The sequence below is a fragment of the Taudactylus pleione genome, unplaced genomic scaffold (assembly GCF_031769625.1).
Source record: "Taudactylus pleione unplaced genomic scaffold, aTauple2 ptg000389l, whole genome shotgun sequence".
Lineage (NCBI taxonomy): Eukaryota > Metazoa > Chordata > Amphibia > Anura > Myobatrachidae > Taudactylus > Taudactylus pleione.
This window is the reverse complement of record NW_028284790.1, coordinates 2,216,610-2,242,705: the sequence shown is the minus strand read 5'-3', so window position 1 is coordinate 2,242,705 and position 26,096 is coordinate 2,216,610. Positions and strand designations below refer to the sequence as shown.

Sequence of the window (26,096 nt, the reverse complement as noted above, 5' to 3'; positions counted from 1 at the left end):
TGGTAAAAAAAACACAACACCAATGGGGAACAGGACGAACCAAAGAAAAGGAAAAAGGGCCATCTACTAACATGTATATATACATATCAGAGGATATGCTCACATAAATGTATAGCTTGATAAATGTTATGATGCAGTCACGGAAGATATGTGGCAAAAATCCATTGGATTTCCTGGAAAAACACAGCCACCGGAAAACTTACTATATACCTAGTGGGAGAATACTGGACACCGTAGGTCAACCTACTGCAAGAATACAGATAAAACTAGCCTATGTTGTTGAGTTCCACCGTGTCGTTCAGACCCTGTGGAATCATAATTTTAAGTCGAAAGATCCAGTATGCCTCATGTTTACATAGAACGTTGTACCTGTCATCTCCTCTCTTGGTTGGTTTAACATGATCTATAGCTTTTACTGTGATATTGTTAAGCCCTTCCCCCTGACAGATGGTCACGTGTTTAGAAAGTGGATGTGTTCTTACTTTCTTGAAGTTTCTCCTATGCTCCATAAACCTGGTATGTAAAGCTCTTGCTGTGCGGCCTACATATTGTAGGCCGCAACCACATTCCACTATGTAGATGACATAAGTTGACCTACAATTCAAGAAATCCTTGATCAAAAAGGTTTCCTTAGAAACAAACAACATAAAATTTGTTGTTTACATGTGGTGCAGTTACTGCCACCACATCTATGGAAGCCTAGAGGTTTCGGGGGAAGACAATTTAGAGTATTAATTTGTTTAGTGTCAGTTCTTTTAAAGTGACTTGGAGCTAGTTTATTTTTTAAGTTGTCTGATTTCTTGAAAATCACTGCCTTACTAGGTAAAATGGAAGGGCCTATGGGCCTGATTCAGACCCGCTCACGAGCGCTATGCGCTCGCAAGCAGGCCGATGGTGGCCCAGTGCGCATGATGGAGCCGGCTCCATCGTGCGCATGCACACGACCCGGATAGCGACGGGCAATCCGTCGCTCCGGGTCTCATATCAAAGGGGGCATGCTGTCGATGTTGAGTGACAGCACGACCCTTTGGTGGGCGGTCTGGGGGCGTGGCTGCCCAGATGGAGGCATTCCCATGGGAACAAGTGATGTCAGTGAGAGTGCTTTCGGTTCTGTTAGAGCCGAAAGCACTCTTGGGCTTGCGGCAACGAGACCCTACCACAAGGGTCTCGTCACAAGCCCGATGGTCGCGATGGTCTTGACCATCTACCTGGCAGCTCGCTATAGCTGTGGGTGGTCACCCAAAGCTATGCGAGCGGCCAGGAGGCCGCTCTGAAAAACAAGAAGGATGGCCCTGATTCAGAGTGCGCGCTCTGTCAGAGCGTCCAGCTCTGAATCAGGGCCTATGTGTGCATCCAGTTTTAGTAGTGGAAGATTTTTATTAATTATCCTTAGCATATGAGTTACAGGTGGTAACAAATGTCAAAGTTCTATCATTATTCTCATCTTTAGCTTTCCTACTCTGCAGCATGTTTTCTCTATCCAACTCGCTTACATCTCTGAGTGCTCTATCAAGATGATTTTTAGGATATCCTTGCTCTGAAAAGGAGATGTAGAGGGCCATAGCTTGTTTCTCGAATTCCTCAGGTTTAGAGCAATTCCTTTTAATATGAAGGTATTGCCCTTAGGAATGTTTTCCTTCCAAACTTTTAAATGGTCACTTTTGTAATTTAAGTATCTACTCTGATATAGGTATTGGTCACGACGTCACCATCTGCTCCTATGTTCAGTGTAATGTCTAGATAGTTGATGGAGGTGGAACTAATAGTGTTAGTAAACTTCAAACCAAAAGAATTGTGATTAAAGTAATCTAAAAATAATTGAAGTGAATCCTGATCGCCATCCCAAATAAAAAATAAATCGCCTATATATCTGCCTTAGAGATCCAGGTTCGCCCCGAGTTCCCGGTTCCACACATGTTGTTCCTCAAATCGGCCCATGTAAAGGTTGGTGAAACTTGGGGCAAAACTGGTTCTCATGTCAGTCCCCAACCGTTGTAAATAAAACCATGAGTCAAAAGTGAAATAATTGTGTTTTAAAATAAAGTGTATACATGAAAGAACGAAATTGCAAAGTGCTTCTGTAATATTTGAATCATTCTTAAGATAGTACTCCACTGCTTTAATTCCAACCTCATGTGGGGTGTTGGAATAGAGGGATTCTACATGTGGCAAATACGTAGCTACTTTTTTATTTTATGCCCTTGATAAGATGCAGAAATTGTGTTGTATCTTTTATATATGACCGTTGTGTTTGGAAGTGAACTTGCAAAAATGTGTCAACAAAATAAGACAAATTATTAGTTAGTGACCCAACACCCAAAATGATAGGTCAACCAGGTGGGGAGTGTAGTGTCTTGTGAATCTTTGGAAGAAAGTAAAAAGTGGGTACTAAGGGATGTGCAGTAAACAAAATCATAAAAGTGTCTTTGTCAATCACCCCATCACTAAATGCATTACCCAACAAATCCCTCATCTTGTTCTGAATGGAGACAGTGGGGTCGCAACCAAGCACAGCATATTGTGATATATTAAACAATTGCCTGTGGGCTTCTAGGATATAATCCGCTGTGTTTAGTATGACAATCCCACCACCCTTATCAGCCGGCTTTATGGTGATGTCGGGATCCTCCCTAAGGGCCTTCATCACTCGTCATTTTTCCCTGGAAAGATTGACCCTCAACTGTTCATTGTCCGCCTTCTCACAGAGGGTTCTAAAGTCCTCCAGAGTCGACTGGTAGAAACTCTCAATATTTGGGCCTCTGTATTGTAGAGGGTAGAAATCTGATTCCTGTTTAAATTTCCTAATACTCTTAGGATCATTGTCATTGATATCAAACACTTGTAGATACTTAGGACTCCCACCCTGGGAACTGGATTCGGTGCCCAATGATTCCAAAGTGTCTAGGGCTTCCCCATCATTCTGATCCAAATCGATGGGGGAGCTTTCCAGATTTTATTTTTTCATACCTTTAATGGCAAAAAATCTTTTCCTACTCAGGGTACGGACATAGCGATTAAGGTCAACAAAAAGGTTAAACATGTTAGGTTTTGAAGTGGGGGCAAAATTCATCCCTTTACTCAAAAGTTTTAAATCAGCATCACTGAGTGTTTTGGATGATAAATTATAAACTTATTTGTCCCCTAATTTATACGTATGTTTTTGTTTGGATTTTGATCTCCCTCCTCTGGTTCCTCTCCTTCCATTTCTCTTCCTCTTTTTAGGGCCCAGTTGTGTGATGGGTTCCCCTTGGGATGGTCCCGAAATCTGTGGCCATCCCCCAAAAAAGATTTGCTTTCTAGAGGACTGTGTATGCCCTGTTTAGATAGTGATCTCAGATCACTTCTCCCAACAGGTGTATTGTATTGGCTGTAATGTCTGTCATAGTGACTGAGTGGTTTGATTCTATTTGTATGAGTATATCTCTACAAGGGCATATCCTGCCCTCTCCAGCTATTCCTCCTATGTGAAAAATTATTGACACTAGTTTTCACAAAGTTTCCCCTCTTATTATTTTAAAATCTGGACTGATATATCACTGTGTCCACCTCCTGGTTTGTTCCCGAGGGCTGTCTCTACTGTATATGAAAGACTAAACAATTCCCTCCTCAATTTGTTTTCCTTTTGTTGGATCAAGGATTGTTCGAACACTTCTATATTTTTATTGACTTTAAAGTCTCGCTCAGAGAAATCCTTATCTTCTGTAAAATTCTTTAGAAGATCAGTGGTTCTCCGGTGGCTGTGTTTTTCCAGGAAATCCAATGGATTTTTGCTACGTATCTTCCGTGACCGCATCATAACACGTATCAAGCTCTACAGTTATGTGAGCATATCCTCTGATATCTATATATACATGTTAGTACATACTGTAACCCTTTTCCCTTTTCTTTGGTTCCTCCTGTCCCCCATTGATGTTGTGTTTTTTTTTACCACTATCTCTCTCTATATGTAATATCTCATATGAATTGAAATATATAGTAACCAAAAAATTACTATTCATTTTATATATTTAGCGAAACAGCCCTAGGATTTACATCCAGAGGGCTATTTCAATTCCTGCTCTATTTCTACAAAATTAAAATATAGATTAGGATAGGAATAGAGATTAAGTTAAGGTTCAAATAGATTTATCAAATAGTGTTTGTTATATATGCTGCATAGATTATGATATGGGCTGATTCATTCTGCAGCCAAATATCATATCTAATTATTTATACAATATTTGAAAGGTATGATTATAGACCGTATGCCAATGTACATTTGTGGGTTACACACGTTTTTTAAGCTATTTGTGTACAGGGTAGGCGAATGTACATATTTCCATGAAAATTAAAAATTACTACCTATAAAAAACTAAAGACTAAGATACAAAGCAGCTTATTACTATACCAAAAAAAAAAAAAAAAAAAAGACATATCTATGAAAAAAAATGCGGTGTGGTTTTGAACGATGACATGGTCTAGAGTGGTTCTAGTATGTCCACTAACACCCTGGGGTGATATATATTTATATCTATACTGTACATATGAAATTATAATAAAAAATAAACTCTAATGATATTAATTAAAATAAAATACAAAGTCTTATTGGCTTTAGTTCTATGATTTATACCCAATGATGAAGTGAAGAAATGTGTTATATTATATTGACATCGGGCTATACCATAGATTGATACACGTTTTTCCCTGTTTTTCTTCTATATATGCTAAATGTTTTTTAACTGTAGGTAGTTTATTATGTCAGTAATGCACCACCAAAAAGTCTGGTCTCTGTTGTAATGATTACAATGTTTACTCCACAATGTAATTGCTATAACAAAGTGATAGTATATATGAGACTAAGTGATCATAATCATTGGCAATCTCACTAAAGTAGCCTTTGAATACAGTGTTGTTTTTGTCCTGACACTATGTCTACCCGAAACGAGGCCGGCAACGCATATGAGAATGCGCATGCGCAATATAGAGACGGAGAAAACACCTGTTACTAATTGACGGCAGACCAGTACTTATAGCGGCTGCCGGGTCTTGGAGGCACATCGTCTGAGGAAACCGCCGATGGGCCTGAGGCGGAGAAATGCATAACGAGAGTGCCCACCTGTGGAGAGGCTACAGGTTTTATGGGCTGCCGTTCCCTCTTAATGTGGTTCCCTGCTCCATTTGAAAGAAACACGGCAACTGGTAAATACTACTGCTGGCTTTGTTACATTCACCACGCAGCACCATGACTTATACAAGGGATACCATTGGGGTCCAAATTTTGAGTGCGACAATTTACTCACTACACATGCATGTTGTTTAAACTGATCCGGCAACCCACACTTGAAACTCCACAGCCTCTTTATTATAAGTTTTCCATCTGGATTCACTTATAGCTTATACCCTCGATTGGGACTGCTACATACAGCATACAGCAGTATACTGAATATACTGATTTCTCCTGGGAACTTTGTTTGAGACTCTCTTGTCAACAATATATCTTTCAAAAAAGGATACTTATTATTCCTCTCAAATGGAGCTACAATCTGATACTTATAAGCTACAAACATCTCAAACCAGACTCCTCTTCTGATGTTGTGTTGCCAAGCAGCATTGACTGGTGCTATTTAGGAGTTGAGCCAATTTGTACAGGTAGCATCATATTATTGTTGTGGTGCTTGCTGATTCTATTTAAACTTTTTTTTTATTTCTGTCTTTATCTTTCACATATTTATTTCTACTTTAATGTATACCTCCAGATGGTTTTTGATTTTCTAGCCATGATATCTTTAATTATTTATTACATGTGTGTTGAATATGTGTTGCTTCATTAAAATGTACATTTTATTTGATTAGTGCCCTACATACTTTATTACTTATGATCTGCTTTAGAGTTAATGCCAGACATTCAGTACACCGGGAAGCCAAAGAGTCAGCAGCAAGCACAGGCAAAGTTAATTCCAGACATTTAGTACACAGGGAAGCAAAAGGGGGTGATTAAATTGTTGTGTGGACAGCAATAATTAATGGGTGTTCAGTGCTGCAATTCAATTGTTCTAGACGCCCATTAATTATCACGGTCATCACGCCCTATTAGACTGGGTTTAGCCATGTAAAAACGGCTAAAACCATCTAAAGTCCTAGTTAGGGTGCGCTAGCAATTGAATTGCTCCATGGGGCTCCATAAAAAATAGCAACTCTATAAACAATTGAATCGCCCCCACAGAGTTATCAGCAAACACGGGCAGTGTTAATGACAGACATTCAGTACACTGGGAAGCAAAATGGAGCGATTCAATTGTTGTGGGCGGCAATAATTAATGGGCGCCCAGTGTTGCAATTCAATTATTCTGGGCACCCATTATTGCTGTCTTCAAACCTTATTAGGCCGGGTTTAGTCATGTAAATTGGCTAAACCCCTCTAAAGTCATGGTTAGGTGGCCCTAACCATGGGTCTATACCACATATTTGCTCGCACCAAACAGACAGGCAGTCACTGGCGGCAATTGTACTTAAATGGAGCAACAATTAAATTGCTCCATCGGGTGCCTTAAAAACATATGCAATGTGTAAATAGTTGAATCGCCTCCACAGAGTTATCAGGAAGCACGGGCAGTGCTAATGCCATACATTCAGTACACCGAGAGGTCAGAGAGTTATCAGCAAGCACGGGCAGAGTTAATGCCAGACATTCAGTACATTGAGAGGCCAGAGAGTTAGCAGCAAACACGGGCAGAGTTAATGCCAGACATTCAGTACACTGAGAGGCCAGAGAGTTAGCAGCAAGCACGGACAAAGTTAATGCCAGGCATTCAGGACACTGAGAGGCCAGAGAGTTTGCAGCAAGCACAGGCAGTGCTAATGCCAGACATTCAGTACACTGAGAGGCCAGAGAGATTGCAGCAAGCACGGGCAGTGTTAATGCCAGACATTCAGTACACTGAGAGGCCAGTGAGTTATCAGCAAGCACGGGCAGTGCTAATGCCAGACATTCGGTACATTGAGAGGCCAGAGAGTTTGCAGCAAGCACGGGCAGTGCTAATGCCAGACATTCAGAACACTGAGAGGCCAGAGAGTTATCAGCAAGCACGGGCAGAGTTAATGCCAGGCATTCAGGACACTGAGAGGCCAGAGAGTTTGCAGCAAGCATGTGCAGTACTAATGCCAGACATTCAGTACACTGAGAGGCCAGAGAGTTATCAGCAAGCACGGGCAGTGCTAATGCCAGACATTCAGTACACTGAGAGGCCAGAGAGTTAGCAGCAAGCACTGGAAGTGCTAATGCCAGACATTCAGTACACTGAGAGGCAGAGAGTTAGCAGCAAGCATGGGCAGAGTTAATGCCACACATTCAGTACACTGGGAGGCCAGAGAGTTAGCAGCAAGCACTGGAAGTGCTAATGCCACACATTCAGGACACTGAGAGGCCAGAGAGTTTGCAGCAAGCACGGGCAGTGCTAATGCCACACATTCAGTACACTGGGAGGCCAGAGAGTTATCAGCAAACACGGGCAGAGTTAATGCCAGACATTCAGTACACTGAGAGCCCAGAGAGTTAGCAGCAAGCATGGGCAGAGTTAATGCCAGGCATTCAGGACACTGAGAGACCAGAGAGTTTGCAGCAAGCATGGGCAGTGCTAATGCCACACATTCAGTACACTGGGAGGGCCAGAGAGTTATCAGCAAGCACGGGCAGTTCTAATGCCAGACATTCAGAACACTGAGAGGCCAGTGAGTTATCAGCAAGCACGGGCAGAGTTAATGCCAGGCATTCAGTACACTGAGAGGCCAGAGAGTTATCAGCAAGCACGGGCAGAGTTAATGCCAGACATTCAGTACACTGAGAGGCCAGAGAGTTATCAGCAAGCACGGGCAGAGTTAATGCCAGACATTCAGTACACTGAGAGGCCAGAGAGTTATCAGCAAGCACGGGCAGAGTTAATGCCAGATATTCAAGACACTGAGAGGCAAGAGCGTTATCAGCAAGCACGGGCAGTGCTAATGCCACACATTCAGTACACTGGGAGGCCAGAGAGTTATCAGCAAGCACGGACAGAGTTAAAGCAAGACATTCAGGACACTGAGATGCCAGAGAGTTATCAGCAAGCATGGGCAGTGCTAATGCCAGACATTCAGTACACTGAGAGGCCAGAGAGTTATCAGCAAGCACGGACAGAGTTAAAGCCAGACATTCAGTACACTGAGAGGCCAGAGAGTTATCAGCAAGCACGGACAGAGTTAAAGCCAGACATTCAGTACACTGAGAGGCCAGAGCGTTATCAGCAAGCACGGGCAGTGCTAATGCCAGACATTCAGTACACTGAGAGGCCAGAGAGTTATCAGCAAGCACGGACAGAGTTAAAGCCAGACATTCAGGACACTGAGAGGCCAGAGAGTTATCAGCAAGCACGGACAGAGTTAAAGCCAGACATTCAGGACACTGAGATGCCAGAGAGTTATCAGCAAGCACGGGCACTGCTAATGCCAGACATTTGGTACTTTGGGAAGCTAGAGAGTTATCAGCAAGCATGGGCAGAGTTAATTCCAGACATTCAGTACACTGAGAGGCCAGAGAGTTAGCAGCAAGCACGGGCATTGCTAATGCCACACATTCAGTACACTGGGAGGCCAGAGAGTTAGCAGCAAGCACGGGCAGTGCTAATGCCACACATTCAGTACACTGGGAAGCCAGAGAGTTATCAGCAAGCACTGGAAGTGTTAATGCCAGTGCATCTGTATTTTTGTCATCAATCTGGAGCACAGTACGTAATGCTAGACACTGATACATGACAGAAAAATCTGGCAACACTATAGCTAGTTTGTCGGGTTAATATAGCAGCTGAGGCTTACAAAGAGTCCACTTAGTTTCCTCTGTCAGAACACATGCACACGTGAGACTATGATTTTTTGGTGGGAGATCCTGCCAATCCTCACTGGCACCCAAAACATGTGTAAACCACTCCTGCACCCTAACTGGAATGCCAAGGGCAAGATAATTTGTGACAAGTATTTGCAGGCAAGATGTATATAAAAGCTTGCTCTTAAAGCATAACTGATCAGGTTATACACTATAGGGGATTGTGTCAGAGTTAATGCGGTTTGTGACACTGTGTAGTATATTTGTTCAGAGCAAAACATGTTACATTTTCAGTTCTGTGCTATCCTAAATAGCCATAAAAAAGGATAGTTTGTAAAGTCATTTATACATTGAGCTTACTGGTTTTCTACCTTTTGCTCTTGCACGTCTGTTGCTATATGATCTGCTTCTCCATTCTGTATCTCACCCATCTTCACCAGGCTCACTTCAATATTGCCAATGTTCTTTCCACCATTTAAGGTTCTGAAACACAAAAGTTAGTACTCATTATCATTAGAGGTGAACTGTATTATAACAATAACACCTAAAAATGGTGTCTTATGGTCAGAACACAGTACCCAGTAATTAGTTGTTCTCAAACATTTACTGTAAAATAAATGTTTAAACAGGAAATCCTGTACAAAACAACTGACACTATGACATTTTATCCACTGGGTGAGAGCACACACATACAATAATAGAAAGTAAAGAACATAGTTTACTTGTTTGGTTTACGCAAATTGTTTCAAACTTGAAATAAAGTCACGCTCACTGCATCTACTCCATGGTTACAGTACAGTTCCCAGGCCACACCACGGCTACCTATCACTGGCTGCAGGAAGATGTGCACAGTGATTGGTCAGTGAATTATACAATTAGCGCAGCAAGCACTCCCTTCTGCATCAGTGCCTCAGGAAGAGTGTGCCATTGAGGATAGCAAAAGACATATGGGGTAGGGGATTTATTCCCACTACATCCATTTCTGTATTTCAGGGTACAGTAATTATTTATCAATGAGCAAAAAAATGGTACTAGAGTTAGTTTCCCCGTTTTCTCCAAAACATAAAATATGGTTACCGCAGACAATGTAGTGATAAGACATTAATAAAAACAAAAACATATTAAAATCCATACAAAAAGCTTTATTGTATGAATTGCAGAGACTCGTGAAGCAGGAAACTCTTAACACCATGATCCAGTATCAACGGATAAGCTCATTACCGATCATTATTTTGGTAAATTATTTAGTTTAACTTTATAGTCTTATAATAAATGTACTGTTCAAATGTGTTGTAGTACCACAGCGCTCAACCTATAATATGTACTTTCCCTTGTTTTAAATGAATTTATGAGATCGATATACATATACACTTTGAAAAAGGCTATACAAAGCCGAAACGCGTTGGCTCACGATACATCTATAATCAGCACCACGAACTTAAACTTTACTCTCCCTGGGACATTATCTGCGAACCCGGCATAAAAGTACGGAGACCGTGTAGGATTAAACAGCCGAGACAAGCCACGAGTGCAGCATCAGCCCAGAGCGGCCGCAGACCTGGGACACCATTTGTGAACTCAGCAAACGGAGGCAGAGCAGGAAGACACAGCCACAAACCATCAACACAGTGTCAGCGAGGAGCCACCGTAAACCCCGCTACAAAGCCACAGCCCAACCAGCGAGGAAAGTTAAGAACCGACAGGTTTAGGCGGCCTGACACAGCACCATTAAAAGACACACTGCTGTTGAACATCTAAGGACTAGGCAGGCGACTATAATAGGGAGCTCCCTAATACACAGTGACTTCTACTTTACCAACGGAGGATTAACAGGACAAGTATAACCATTGAACGGTCACTCAACAGAGTAAACCGAATCAACTAATTATCATATACATTTTCAGTTATACCAGGACATTTCCGTGTTCATCTGCTTCTCCCCCAACATCCCTTTTACCCTCAGCACTATTCACAACTGTCTTTGTCTTTCACACTGATCCATACACACACTCCCTCCCTCTGTTTTACATCTGGCACATTATACTTGTCCTTTCATGTGGTGATTCATTTAAACAACTAGAAGCCGGCTGGTAATAGGGAACATGCAGTAATACAGTAAACCTATAATAATTACAAGATTCAACATTTTAACCTCATGTCAAAATTTTAATAAAGTATACTACTGCATGACGAGACATTGATCGCATAAATTAATTTAATACAAGGGAAAGTACATATTATAGGTTAAGCGCTGTGGTACTACAACACTTTTGAACAATACGCATTATTGAGTGCGGTTACCTCCTGTACCTATAGCTGCTCCCGTTACAAGAGCGATAGGCCTTTTTGAGCACCTGAACATGCAAAACACTTGATTTTTATCATAAATGTACGTTGTCCTTTTCTTTTTTCCCCCCCCCGTATTTAAGCGTGCAGTGTGATGTCATTAATTTACTATTTTGTGGGGGTATACGTTTGCCCTTTAAAAACACATATTTTGCCATAACTACCATGAGTCCTAGAAAAATTTAGAAACTTAGGGCCGTATTCAATTAGCGTCGAAAAGCCATTTTTGGTGAAACTTTTTTGCCGATGTCATTTTCACCGATTCCACTTTTCCCTGTATTCAATTTGGCCGACTTTTCGCCAGTGCGAAAAGTTTGTGCTTTGTAACCAGCGGAAAAGATTTGCCAATGGATACCCGGCGGAAAAAAGTGCAGAATTGGAGTTTTGGGGTGAAAACTTGCGGCAACCACCCTGCACCCTTTGGACACCCCCTTGACGCTAACTGCGTCAAAAAACGCTGAAAAAAACACAAAGGACACCCCCAAAAAGCACTTTCAAAAAGTGGGCGAAAAATGTAAAAGTGGGGGTACAACTTCAAAAACTAGTGAAATAGCCTTTGGGGGGGTCTGCAAGTATGGGGTGGTTTATTTTTTTATTGCAGGTGCTTGCTGAAGCTGCGTTTTTGGCACTTTTAATGCTTCACTTTGGAGATTTTTACATATGCTTACACCCATTTTCAAGCACCCCAAATTTGATGGGACTACTTATTTTGGCCAAAAAAACTTGCTGAATGCTATTCTTCACCACTGTCCCAAAGATGCTAAATAGTGCCTTTTGAGACCATTTAAAATCCCCAAATACCTTTAGCAGGGCTATTCGGAGGTACCCATAGTGATTCTCCATGTCAGAGCATCTTTGGGGGGGTGTCAGGCTGATTTTCCCAAAAACTACATGACTTTTTGGCGATTTTGTTTTTGCCGGGTTCGCCAATTTGGAATTGAATACGGGGATACGCGGAGATGCACGTGATGAGTTTTCGCCGGCAGCACCTCAGATGACGGCGAAAAGTCCAGCAACTGACTTTTCACTCCAAATTGAATATGGCCCATAGGGGTCTATTTACTAAGCAGTGTTAGGACACAGAGTGAAAAGTGATAAGGTGCCAGCCAATCAGCTCCCAACTGCCATCTCACAGGCTGTGTTTGAAAAATGACAGTTGGGAGCTGATTGGCTGGCACCTTATCACTTTTCACTCTGTGTCCTAACACTGCTTAGTAAATAGACCCCATAGTGTTCATTCTAGCACCCTACACCTGTCACTGAGAGGCCAGTGCAGGGTTCTAGAATGAACAAGAAACTTATTGGGGATTCTTATTTTAACACTATGCAATCTCCTGTGGGTTTGTGTACATTTCATTATAGACTTGAATAAAGATGATGATCTATTGGTCTCATTCATCACTTTTTTGGACATTAATTTCAGCATTTAATACTTTATGTCCAACATATATTCCAGTTATCTTATGGTAGTTCTTCAAGGAGCTTTGTATAAACAAAGCAGATTTAAAGACAACAAATACAATATATAAACAATCTGCAATTATAATTGTACATTGTGAACATATATGTTCTAATGTAGAAAGCACATAAGAAATAGTGGCAGTATACACCATTAGACTGTAGAAGGAAAACAGGTATCAAAACCGCAATCTGTTCTGTTCACCTTCATGTAACTTTGTGCACACAGATACGGATCAACCATATGATGTCATCAGCTGCAGCTATTTTATTCATCCTATTTATGTCTTAGCAGGATGCTGAAGGTCACTGCTGAGCTGATTGCATGCAGGGCATGATGCTTTCATTTAGCATTCTACATATACTGTAGCACTACTCTAATAAAGCTGAAAAATTCTGTTTCCCAAGATTTATCTGCAACCTCTATATAGGAACCGGGAAATTATATTTAGAATATGAAATGGTATTGAAATGAAATGAATGACAAAACAAGCTACTGTTACAGCAGGAGTTTGCTGTACCTTATAAAATAGGATTGGTAGAAAAGCATGTTATATTATGTCCATAAACATAAGAGAATGAAATAGGTTCTAGTATACAAATGTGAAAAACAGCTACTGTAATGTTTTGTCCACTGCATTTTAAAATGTACATCAAATCTTGCTACTATAAAAATATAATATATATTACTCACTATGTTCTCCACCACTTTTCAAGACTATGGGCAAAATTTACTAAGCGGCGGTTTCTATTCTATTCTAAACCCTGGCGGTTTGGTGGCGGATTCTATTCTATTCTAAACCACAGGGGTTTGGCTTTGCAGCAGTTTCTAAATGACAGCCCTGTTCTAAAATGTGTTTTGATGGCAGTTTTGCAGTGGTTTTGACCTTAGTAATCAGCAGATCGCAAAACCGCCGCCAAACAACAGTCAAAACACATTTTAGAATAGAATAGAACAGGGCTGTCATTTAGAAACTGCTGCAAAACCAAACCCCTGGGGTTTAGAATAGAATAGAAACCGCCACCAAACCCCCGGGGTTTAGAATAGAATAGAAGCCGCCGTCAAACCGCCGCTTAGTAAATTTTGCCCCTATGTGTTTATTTGCTCTCACACTCTAATTATCAACAACCTCATTAACATACTGAAATATAACATAACTGCCTACTGAGGTGGGTACATGTCAGAGCTGCCAATCATTCTCTGGTCTCACCACCCCTATCACCAATCAGAAGCATGCTCTCTCCTTCCTTATGCCGCGTACACACTAGAGGATAAAAGTGAACGATGTATCAATAATATCGTCTAGTGTGTATGGTCTGAACGACCGACGATGCGCTCTCCCGCAGGTTATTACACATCACACATAGTGCACAAGTGTCAAACAGATTCTGTCTGCAATGTGTTTATGTGTGGTGACAAATGTGTTTTTATACATTTCAGTGTCATGTATTACTGTGCATAACTTATATTGTGAATGCTACAGTAAAGATGTGTATGCCATGCCAGGATTGTCTTAACAGCAGTGTGGACCCTGGGCAAAGCAATGCACTGGGGCCCCTACCCACCCATTGACGGGAAAAAAATTTAAATGGTCAATATAATTAAACCCTCCTGCATGCCCATCAGACCTCCCACACATGCAGAGAGACTCTGTCTGACTGGTCTGAAGCCGACGGATGAAGTGAAACTGGGACTGAGGTGAGTACTCGTCACCGGGATGGGGGAGGTTAGATCAGAATACAGTGCACCAGCGGCCGGATTATAAAAATATCACAAATTTGCCAACTGGCCGCGGCTGCAGGGGGGCGGGTTGGCGCGCCACTACAAGCTTTGGGCCTTTGGCAACTGCCCAACAAGCCCAATGGAAGATATGGCCCTGTGCCATGCCATTGAATCTGTGACTTAGCCACTCCTTATGATTTTTCTTAAAATGTGCTACTTTAATCTGCTACATTATACAGAATACTTTGGCAGGAAAAGCAAAAAAGGAAAGGTGTATAGGACACATCTGTATATCATCTAAAATATACAAACGTTATTTAGCAACACTATTTAGTTTCAAATACCACATTTTCAAATAAGAAACGGAAAGGTCAATGTAAAGAAGATATGATGGGAAACTGATAAAAATAAAAGTATATGGTTGTTTTCTGTAACATCTATTCTGTGATGATTCCATACTAAGTAATCCAATTATCAGACTATGGGGGGAGATGTATCAAACCTTGGAGATAGATAAGGTGGGGATCGATAAAACACCAATTAGCTTGTAATTGTTAATTTTCAAACACAGCCATTAAAATGACAGTTATGGAGCGTACACACGGTCAGATTTGTCAGACTTGTCAGATTTGTCAGATGAACGACTGAACGATTAAACGATTTGAACGATTTGGACGATTTGACCAAAGTTTTGAACGATTTGAACGATTTGAACGATTGAACGATTTTTGACTGCATTAAAATGAATGGAATCGTCCAAGTCTGACTGCAAACCCATCAGATGTCAGATATCGTTATCTGACAAACGGGAACGCGCATCGTTGATCGTCCATCGTTCAGGCATGTCAGATATGAACGATTTTCCTTCAGATATGAACAACTGAACGATTTTTAAATCGTTATCGTCCATATCTGAAGAAAAAATCTGATCGTGTGTATGCACCATTAGCTGATTGAGTGACACTTTCTCTCTCTCCAAGGTTTAATACATTTCCCCCTATGAAAATGTGAATATTTATAAATGTTGGCATTGGGGAGTATACAAAACTTTATTTTCTTAGGCCAAGATATTTCTATAAAAAAAAAACATTTTATTCAGGGTGAAATAGGATTATATTTGACATATTATTCTTTTGTGGTGCAGGATAAGGCTCAATCCTTTCATTGGTACAACATTCAACATTTATGTTTTCGATTTCATCTGGATTCCTGTAATAGACTGCAAGGGGATGTAGAGTACAATAACTTGATCATTGTTCCAATGAAAAAACAGAGCTTCAACGGGCAAGACGATTAGTTTCCATAGAAGTCTAAACTGATGACAGTCTCATAGTCTTTAGTGTTTTCTCTAAGATAAGCGCTGTACGCTGATAGCTGTTAAGCTATAAAATAAAGTGTTTTCAGTGTTAGGAGTTGTTCACAGAGGGTTGAGAAAATCTCTAGTACTTTCTGCAAATGTTTCAAAAGTGCACCTGACAACTGACTCTCATTGTTTGTATGTAAAGCTTTCTATAATTATTATTATTATCCTTTATTTATATGGAGCCATAAGGGGGCCAAAGCGCCTTACAAAGTACAGAAACAAAAACAGTATGAAGAACACAAGAAATAAAGAGACTTAGGGGTAAATTTACTAAGAATCGTATCTGGCCCGTGTTTTTCCGAGATTAAACATGGGTAGGAATGATCATACAATTTTTTTTTTCTTTTAAAGAAATTCAGGAATTTACTAAGCTCCCCTGTTTGTTAGAATCATGTTTTCCGATGGTGTATGTGATCGTTCCTACCCATGTTTCAACCCTGTGTTTCCTTAGCTTAACAGTCCCAAACAAGCAGCCTGCAAATATCAGTAAGATATGTGCAGGCTGATTGTGTGTAATAAAGAATAAAATAAAGGGTTAATTGTAATAAACAAATGAAGTGGGGTTCCCCCCAAAGCTTAACCAGCCCTGGACTTCTGAGCCAGTCTCGGTTTTAAAAATATGGGGGGACAAAACGTGTAGGGGTTCCCCGTATTTTATAAACCAGCACTGGGTTCTAAGTAGGGATGAGCAGGTTCAGTTCTCAGCGAACCGAACCCACCCGAATTTTGGGGATCTAGGGCGACCTGAGCAAAGCTCGGCTCTCCCTGCCTGCCCCGGATCAGTCTCCCGAGGCAAAACCTTGCGATCTGCTGTCGTATCTCGAGGTTTTGCCGAGCGACCATTTTTGAAGATTCCTTTGTCTTCAATGGGCAAAGTGCTGATTGGCTGACAGAGCCGTCTGACACGGCTCTCAGCCAATCAGAGTTAAGCCCGTTGAATGCAGGGGAAAACTACTAAAAGAAAATGGTGCTGGTCCCTGCGGCAGCCCCCCCACCCCGCACTGCCAACACACCAGCTGTCGGCACCTCCACTGCTGACACCGTCGGCAGCCTGCTGCTGACACCACTGTCTCCCCCATGCTGCCGACACCCTGCATTGAGAACACCCCTGCACTGCCGACACAGCCAGCAAACCTGCACTGAAGACACCACTGGCACTCCCGTTCTGCTGACACTGCCTGTACCCTGCACTGAGGACACTACCGGCATCGCAGCACTGCATTCCATGTACTGAGGACACCGTCAGGCAGGGCAGGACTGGGACTAAAAATAGGCCCTGGCATTTAAATCACACAGGCCCACCTCACATCAGAATCTGGCTCCTGATATAGACTCCTCCCCTTACTACTCCTGACTCCTCCCACTTAGCTTATGCCATTACAAATATAATTAATATTAGAACATACAAGTGTACATAGTGTTCACTCTAGGTCTGGCGGCAGGCAGGGCGCCAGACCTAGAGCTAGGGCACTTTTGTGCGCGCCGAAGGCGCGCCTGAAAAGGGGACATGGCCAGTGAAAAGGGGGCGTGTCTTTATGAGGCGTCCCCTGTTAGTCACTCTTGGGGGCGTACCCGGCACTTACGGACAGTCCCCAAGTGCAGCAGTCACTGTGAATGGATGCGCCCGGCATCTACCTGTATTCAGCGGCGGTGACTGCTGCTCTGCCGTTTTCCCCACCTGTGGGCCGCAGTGGACAGAACCCGCAGGCTGTTTCAGCGGGTAGCTGTGCTGGAGGGCAGGGTGCTTTCTGCCCTTCAGAAATAGGGCAGAGCGCGGTGCCCAGCTGAAACAGCCTAGCGGGAACGCTATGTACATCAGTCTCTATTAAAATAGACATACAGAGCGGAGAGATCACCCTGCAGGGGATTCAAACATGTCCCATAGTCAGACATTTGGTTGGTTCTGTTAGGTAAAACTGGCACTTCATTGGTGTAAGTCACAGGTTCTCAAACTCGGTCCTCAGGACCCCAAACAGTGCATGTTTTCCAGGTCTCCTTGCAGAATCACAAGTGAAATAATTAGCTCCACCTGTGGATCTTTTAAAATGTGTCAGTGAGTAATAAATACAGCTGTGCACCTGCTTGGTGACCTGGAAAACATCAACTGTGTTGGGTCCTGAGTACCGAGTTTGAGAACCACTGGTGTAAGTCACACAAACACAAGAGAATGCATTTTCCAAATTGACCAAGCCCTATCTTAGCAGTTGTTGAGGATTAGATGGTTATCACTGTAGGAATTGTTTAGAAAAGGAATGCTGAACACAGAGGAGGACACATCTGTACACACCAAAGCAGAGCCGTAACTCCACATTCTGGTGCTTTGTGTACATAAAGAGCATAGGTGTCCCCATTCACAATTTAAGTAGGGAGAGACAGCGGTGCATGGAGAGTGCGCGCCGTAGGCGCGCCCCCAAAAAAATCTGGTGTGGTCTCATTGCGAAGGGGCCTGATCACACAATAGTACCCCCAATTCAAATTATGCCACACAGTAGTGCCCCTTCATCACATTACCCCCATACTTGTCAGCTCTCCTTCATTGTCAGGGAGACTCCCTGAAGCAGTAGAAATCTCCCTGATTGCACCTTACGCCCATTATGTAGCGGTTATGTAAAGAAAATAAATAAATCAGATATATATATAAATTCAAATGAGATTATCTCTGCCATTTCCCTGCATTGGGTAAAAAGCACAATGATCCCTATGGGATGTAGTTGGCATCCTGGCGTGTGGGATGCCGTCAGTCTAAATACCGGCGCCTTAATCCCAACAGCAGTATCCCCACAAATCAAGAAGGTAAGTATCGCCAGTTAGGGGAGGGTTAGGGTAAGGAATTAGGGTTAGGCACAGGGTTAGGCACCGGGGAGAGTTAGGCATTACATCATTACGGCCGCGGCACATAGTAAACAAACATGGCGCCGCCCAGGAGGCAGTGCTGCAGTGCCGGGTAAGCATGCGCTCGGCCGGACCAGCCCATTTGACCATCGGCCACTCTGGCATTTGCCAGAAGTGCCCGATGGCCAGTCCGGCCCTGCCATCAGCAACCCCGCTCTGCCGTCACATCTGTCACAGTAAGTGCACTATTGGTGTATCCAACCCATACTGTATAACACACTGTATCCGTGTTGGAAATTGGAAGCTGAACTGCCACATGTTAATGCCGCCCACTGTGTCACTTAGCTTAGTCAGCCAGCTAGCTGGATGCAACCTTTTGGCCTTAACTAGATGAAAAAAATAATATTGCGAGGTGGTCAAAATTGATTGGAAATGACTGGAAATAAATGTTTTTGAGGTTAATAATACTGTAGGAACAAAAACAGGCCAATTTTATTTGATTTTAGCTGTTTTTATGATATTTTAAGAAAAAATCCAGATCCAAAACCGAAACCAAAACACCAAGGAAAAAAATCCAAAGCCAGATTCAGATCAAAAACCAGGAGAGGTCCAGATCCAAAACCATAACAAGAGGGTCGGCGCACATCTCTAGTTCTATGAGCAAGTCCTGGTTTTAAAAGTACAGGGAATAAATGGTGTGGGGGTCCCAATATTTTCAAAACCACCACTGGAATCAAACTAGCTGGGGTGTAATTCCACAGCCAGGGGACCCTTTTACCGTGTCACCCTGGCCAAAGCATTAACACCCCAAGCTAGTCAACCTAGGCCGGGGATCTCAGGGGAGGTGGGGACCTCCCCAATAAAGGCCACCCCTCTCCTAAGCACCCCAGGCTGAAGCCCAGGTCTCTTCCCTGCACCCCCTGGCTGGTAGGTGCAGGGGTAAAAGTGTGAATAATTGATGGCTACTATTGTCTTTTACAGTGGGACTACAGGTGCAAGAGTGTCTGTCCTTTGGCACTTGTGGAACTACAAGTTTCAGCAGGCACCCATACCCCACTGTAAAAAAAAAACAACAAAAAAAAAACACAGTACACACACGCACTGTATAGTAAAATTCTATTACACACTAAACACACACATACATACTTACCTTCTCCGTGGTGATCGGTCCCCTTGTCCAGTAGTAATCCAAGGGTTTCCCTAAAAAATTAAATATCTACATCCTGGCGCAGGACGGTCCTCCTCTAAATTTACCCCTTACAGTAGAGAACATTACAGAACATGTACTACAAGATTAACAAAAATTGCAGCAGTCATAATGCCCAAATTTTTGGTACCGCTGTAGGCAGTGGGGAGGAGATGATGGTATACGTGAGGGAAGGAAAAGCACATGAGGGAAGAGGGCCCTGCTCATGAGAGCTTAAATTCAAACCTGTTTCAGTATAATTTCATTAACAAATCTGAATATTTGCTAATAAAATTATACTGAATCAGGTTTAAAAAGCTATTATTGATATATAATGATGATAAAAAAAATCAACACTTTTGGCAAAATTTTTGGAAAATATATCAACTAGTAAATTTATTTTGGGCAGTCTTAATACATCAAGGAACAGACACGGTTATTGTTTTTTTAATTGTTTAACTTTAAGCCATTTTTTGTTGGAAATCAGACTTCAGAATTTGAGTTTGTGACCTTGAAATGACAACCATTTCAAACCTAATCAATTTTCTATAAGAGTTAAGACTGTGAAATGCTAAACAAAATGTTTTAATTTAAAAAAACAAAAATAAACTATTTCAGTTTAAGCCTGAGAAAAAGTTGTATTTATATATACACAAATTTGGGATTTCTGAAAATTGCGAACCCATATAAATGAAAAACTAGATGAGATTAAAAAAAAATCTAATTCAAGAAAATTTAAAAAATTATTGAAACTTGTATCAATTGATGTTTAATAACCATATGAGCTTATTGACATTAACATATTATTTCAACTGGAAATTGCTGCATGCATAAATATTAATTCAACCTTCACAGACAAGTATTTGGTAGAAACACCAATTCTTGATGCTAACACCTCAGGCAAACAAATATATTTACAGATATTTTAACAGATATATTTAGTATTTACACATCAAACACAACCAAAGGAGGACTATTAATGCATAGAAATTTCACATTTTATGACACCATGGTTGCTTGAGCAGAAATATCCAACTTGGTCCAGCAAACATGATTTACGACACTTTGGAATCTGGAAACCCTATAATTATCTATTACAATTGAAACCTATGAGAATATGCCCAGTTAATGGATAGGTTAGGGATATAAATATGAGTTGCAGTAGAGAAGAGATAGGTGTGGTGAGTATAGGAACTCAGGCAGTACAGCTCAGTACAGACGGACAGTGCAGTCCAGAGGAACATAAGCTTGTGCAGGAAGAAGGACAGTAACTATGTGCTTGCAAGTATATAATTCATGTTATTAATTGTCTAAGCTTGTTAAATTGTTTGTTAAGTTTTGTGTCTTAGAGAAGCATAAAAAAACCTAGTATACATGTCACTACTATGTATATCTCATTCTGTATAATTTGATTTGCCTGTAAATAAATATCAGAAAACAGAGCTTGAATTTCACGTCTGAACTCACTGGAATCCTTAATCCATACGCATGTGTGTATTTGAAAAAAAAAAAAAAATATATATATATATATATATATATATATGATAAAATGTATGTTAATTGAACTTTATCTATATTTATAATATATTTATAAATATAGTAAACAAATATTATTATTGGAGACTCCATCTTCAATAATTGGCACCCAAGTATAAATATATAATATAGAAAAGATTCCTCTACAGTTTGGCTGCCTATATTTTACAGTTTATTACTAAACTATTTTAAGTCAGCGAATGAGTAAAAACATGTATTTCACACTACTGTTTATAACTCCATGACATAAAATTTTCCATATACTGTATACTCGTATTTCATTGGCTATTTTAAAGCACATCCAAATTAGACAAACCACACCTACAAAAGGTTATTATCACCACGTGTCTTTCCTCATTGCAATGCACTGGTACAAATGCCGGGCCACTTACTTGTATCTGCCCCCCAGACTAACAGTTGCCAGTCATCCCCAGCTGCCGGGGATCTGATGTCTCCGATGCGAAAACCATGGAGGAGAGGAGCCGCCCTGTAACAGCCTGCTGAGCCAACAGCTACACACACACATGATTAACAGCACCATTTTTATGTGTGCTACTTTTTGTCACTGCCTGTGAGGAGCACTTCTACGCAAAGTAATGGTGAGGGTCTGAGGAATATACCTAGGGCAGAGTGGAGAAAGGAAGGAACGCTACTATTTATCCAGGATCAGTACAAGGATTTCTCATAATTTGGCTAGTTAAGGATTAGCAAAAGCCACCAACATTGCATGGATTCCTTGATAATAGGACGGTATGGACTGGTAATATAATATTCATTTTGAACTGGTTTATCTGGATTATTGACTCTAACCTTAGTCCCAATTTCTGCTGCTCCTGGTTGCACAAGAGACAGTGGCGGGCTGGGCCGAGGGGCAGGGTGCCATCTGCCCCCCGGGCCTGTACAATTCTGGTGTGTCAGGGCCGCCATGCAGAGGATGCGATGCTACGGGTCCCGTGCTGCTGCCCAGAGAGAGAGAGCCTATTCGAGTAACAGGGGCTAACACAAAATGGCTGCCCCCATATCAGGCTACAAAAAGATGGCCGCTGTTGACCAATGGGGAGCCAGGTTTCCCTACCCACAATTCCAAGAGGCTGGAGAATGAAAAAGGGGGCGTGGCCTATCGGGGGAGTGGGAAGAGCCTAAAGAGGAGCTGCAGAGATGAGGAGTGCCTGCTTCCTGTCTTCTACACCCATACCAGGTAAGTGAAGGGTGTCATAGTGGCATAAACTTTGTGTTGTTTTGTCATTTAAAATATGTGTGTGCTGACTAAGTGTGATTATATGTGTGTGTGCTGACTGTGACTGTGTGTGTGTGCTGACTAAGTGTGACTGTGTGCATGCTAAGTGTGACTGCATGTGTGCTGACTAAGTGTGACTGTATGTGTGTGTGTGTCTGCTGACTAAGTGTGACTGTGTGTGTGCGTGTGCTGACTAAGGGTCTCATTCAGACCGGCTCGCAAGCGCTTGAGCGCTCGCAAGTGGGTCAATGTTGTGCCCTGTGCACGTGCAGCGGCCGCACTGTGCGTGCGCAAGCCCCGGAGTGAGAGAGATTCTCTCGCTCCGGGGCTCGCTACAAACGGGGCGGCTGTCGATGGTGATCGACAGCTCGCCCCGTTTGTTAGGCGGGCCAGGGGGGTGGCTGGCCAGCCAAACGGAGGCGTTCCCATGCGAACGCCTGTCGTTTGGGGGCGGCCCCACTGACATCACGAGTGATGTCAGTGGAGAGCTTCCGGCTCTGTTAGCGCCGAAAGCTCTCTGGGGCTTGCGGCAGACGAGACCCTACCTCAAGGGTCTCGTCGCAAGCCCCAATGGTCGTGATGGTCTCGACCATCTCCTGGTCAGTCGCTAAAGCTGTGGGTAGCAACCCACAGCTTAGCGAGCGGCCAGGAGGCCATCGAAAAAAAAAAATGCGGTCGCCCTCATTCAGAGCGAGCGCTCGACTTTTGTGCGGCTCTGAATGAGGTCCTAAGTGTGACTGTGTGTATGTGTGTGTTGACTAAGTGTGACTGTATGTGTGCTGACTAAGTGTGACTGTATGTGTGTGTGTGCTGACTAAGTGTGACTGTGTGTTGAGTGTGTGCGATTGTGTGTGTGTGTGTGTGTGTGTGTATATATATAATCTATGCGTGGACATTTTGAAGTGGGGTTATGGAAATATCAGAGGTCTTTACTTAGGCAGGCCCAAATCCTGAGCCCCCTGATATTTCCATCCCCCCACGTCCTCTTAAACACAGCACACATTCCCTCACAGTCACAGCACACCATAGCTCATAGCATACTTCACACCACAGCACACTGCCCACCTCACCCTGCTCTGCTCTGGTGAACGTGGTCGCTGCGCTCCCTTCCCTGGGCCCTTCCCCAATCTTTCTCCTTGGTGGTACTGGTATTTTGAATTCAGCGCCGGCTGTGAGCAATGACAGCTCGCGGACTGTCAGCCAATTGGGCGGCCACGTGGCCGCTCCTGATTGGCTGCCGGTCCGTTAACCGTGATTGGCTCATGGCCGGAGCCAAATTTAAACATACAGCTGCTTGGTGACCGGCGCTGAGACAGTGATAGTCCCAGCCCCGGCCTCCCCTGATTGGCTGCTGCTCCGCGAGGCATGATTGATTCGTTGTCGGAGATAAACTTAAACAAGCAAAGAGCAGCTGCTTGTTGACCGGCACTGGGACAGTCCCAGTGCCGGACGGGTGCCGAAGTGAAGTGACGGCATGACGTACCATTTCAACCCGCACACTTCAAGCAATGTGTATGTATATATATATTATATATATATATATATATATATATATATATAAATTATTTTTTTTTTTTCTTGTCAGAAGGTGAAAAACAAGCACCTTATAATGTAATATATTCAATGTCATTGAAGTTAATAAAGGTAATTATGATGTGTACCATATAGGTTTAAAAAAATCAGGCATGTAGTTTACTGTGGTACACACCCCCAACATTACTGTCATGCCCGTTTTTAAAATTGCACTCGCCGGTAGAAAAGCAGGGCCACTTGCTCTGGTTTGCCCCCCAGGCTGAAAGTGGCCAGCCAGCCCCTGACAAGAGATAATATTATCTCCACACTCTGGGCTCTATTTACTACAATCCGCATTGGTAATGCAGATTGTAGAGTGATATTACCGAGTGAATTCGCATTGCGAATTCAGGCAATATCACAGGGATTTACTACAAATCCCTTGCAGGGACAGAGCTTGCGATAAAGCTCTGTCCCTGCTAATCCCCTTCGGAGCCTGATCACGGTATTTTTGCAAAAAATACTGTGACTAAGTGCCCGCGCAGGCGCCGACCGGTCGCCGCTGCTACCCCCCTCTGGCGCTAAGCCCCACCCCCAACACTAAGCCCTGCCCACCACAATCGTGGACCCCCCGTGACCCCCCCTCCCCCTTATTTACACTTGCCTGCATGTTCCGGGCCTCCGGTGATGTTCTCCATTCCTCCGCTCAGGTGATCTCCCATACTGCACTGGGGCCCGATCACCTGATGACCGGCCAGCAGTGCACTGTGGGAGACCAGCTGACCAGAGGGGAGTCATCACCGGAGGCCCGATCACCGGTCCCTGGAGTCAGGTAAGTAATTTTTTTTTTTTTACTATTTTTTTTTTTTCTTTTTTTTTTTACAGTAATCAGCTTGCGGTCTGTTTAGACCACACAGCTGATTACAGGGATCGATTCCCAGCTCTGCTCTCCCCGTTAGAGCAGGGCAGGAGGCCGGTAACCAGGGGAGACCCTGGATAACGCCACCTCCAGGTGGCGTTATTATCACAGGGCTTTCCCCGATATTTTTTTCACATTTATTTTTAGTAACTATGGTCAGATCACATTTCCTATTACAGTTATGGGAAATGTGATCTGCTTTACTAAAAATAAGTGATACTTAGGGCTTGGAGTAGAATTTTACGAATTCTACTCCAATTGCCCTGTAATAACTATAGGTGATACTAAAATAATGTGAAAAGGGTGTGAAAACACCCTTTTTCACATTATTTTAGTAAAAATAATGTTGATAAATGGAGTCCTCTGTGACCTCAGGGAGCTTACTATCTAAACTGTTAAGCAATGATTAGCTATATGTTCATATGTCATACATTCCAACTTAGTAATGGAGGAATTATATGTTTTTTAATGTATGATTAACATTTATTTATTCTGTTTATAATGTCAAGCCGCACTATATACAACATTTTTTTAGAGCTGTTATACTTTGTTCTATTTCGGAGGAAAAAAGTATGAGAACACGAGTACATGCGCGGAAAGTGGAGGGAAATAGTTTCAGAGGAAATCTGACTCTAAATTACTTCACAGAAAAGGTAGTGGATAAGTGGAATAGCCTCTCATCTGAATAGCCCGCTGTCACCATACACTAGTATGGAGACAGAATTCATCAGTGTCCGTACTATAGAACTACAGTACATTAAAAAGGTCGACAATGTCTAGATAGACATCAGATGTTAGACAGACAAAAGGTCGATAGAGTAAAAATGTCGACACATGAAAGGAGGTCGATAGGTACAAATGTTGGACAGGGTCAAAAGGTTGACATGAAAATGGTCAACACACGAATGGTCGACACATTTTTTTTAGATTTAGGCACTTAATGGAGGGTTAGGGTTAGGCACTTACCCCGACGGTTAGGATTAGGCACCAGTAGGGAGGATATAGGCAGCGGCGAGTCCAGCGGGGGTGCCGACATAGGTAAGTGCATACTCACTTGCCGATGCCAGCAAAGACTAACGACATCGAGGGGGAAGTGGGGGGACATGCTGCATTCTGCATGGCATTGTTATAAATATCCCCAGATTCAGCTG

The 26,096-nt window shown here is 42.6% G+C and overlaps 1 protein-coding gene across 7 annotated transcripts in view; it reads right to left on the bottom strand.

Annotated features, from left to right (window-relative positions):
• INPP4B (inositol polyphosphate-4-phosphatase type II B) overlaps nt 1-26,096 on the bottom strand; it is an 813,539-nt gene that overhangs the window by 281,054 nt on the left and 506,389 nt on the right. For all 7 annotated transcript variants that reach the window (XR_015869683.1, XR_015869684.1, XM_088445787.1 and 4 more), the window contains one exon: nt 9,205-9,316. Coding sequence is in view for 5 of the 7 variants with exons in the window: in XM_088445787.1 (XP_088301913.1) it covers nt 9,205-9,316 (112 nt within the window). In the remaining 2 variants the exon portion in view is untranslated. The remainder of the gene's footprint in view (nt 1-9,204; nt 9,317-26,096) is intronic.